We start from the raw sequence: 218 nt of genomic DNA on the forward strand, positions 1-218 counted from the left end.
ACGCCAACACTCACGCCCGTGAACACCCTCGCAGGAGTTCCTTGAGTGCATGGAGGAGCAGCGCGAGGGGGTGTGCGACCCCAACTTCCAGACGGAGGGCGACATGGTGGCGCTCAGGAACAGAATTCGGGATGAGATCTGGACCACCAACAGCTGCCTCATTTCCGAAGTCGTCGAGGGATGAAAAGTTGTCGTCGTCCTTGGGAAGTGGTCGTTTG

The 218-nt window shown here is 58.7% G+C and overlaps 1 protein-coding gene across 1 annotated transcript in view; it reads left to right on the plus strand.

Annotated features, from left to right (window-relative positions):
* Positions 1-218, plus strand: part of LOC119594645 (YTH domain-containing protein 1-like) — a gene marked incomplete in the record, with an annotated part of 23,474 nt that overhangs the window by 23,127 nt on the left and 129 nt on the right. The window contains 1 exon segment of the mRNA XM_037943692.1: positions 35-218. Coding sequence (XP_037799620.1) covers positions 35-184 — 150 coding nt within the window.

The sequence above is a fragment of the Penaeus monodon genome, chromosome 34, assembly GCF_015228065.2.
Source record: "Penaeus monodon isolate SGIC_2016 chromosome 34, NSTDA_Pmon_1, whole genome shotgun sequence".
NCBI classification, from domain to species: domain Eukaryota; kingdom Metazoa; phylum Arthropoda; class Malacostraca; order Decapoda; family Penaeidae; genus Penaeus; species Penaeus monodon.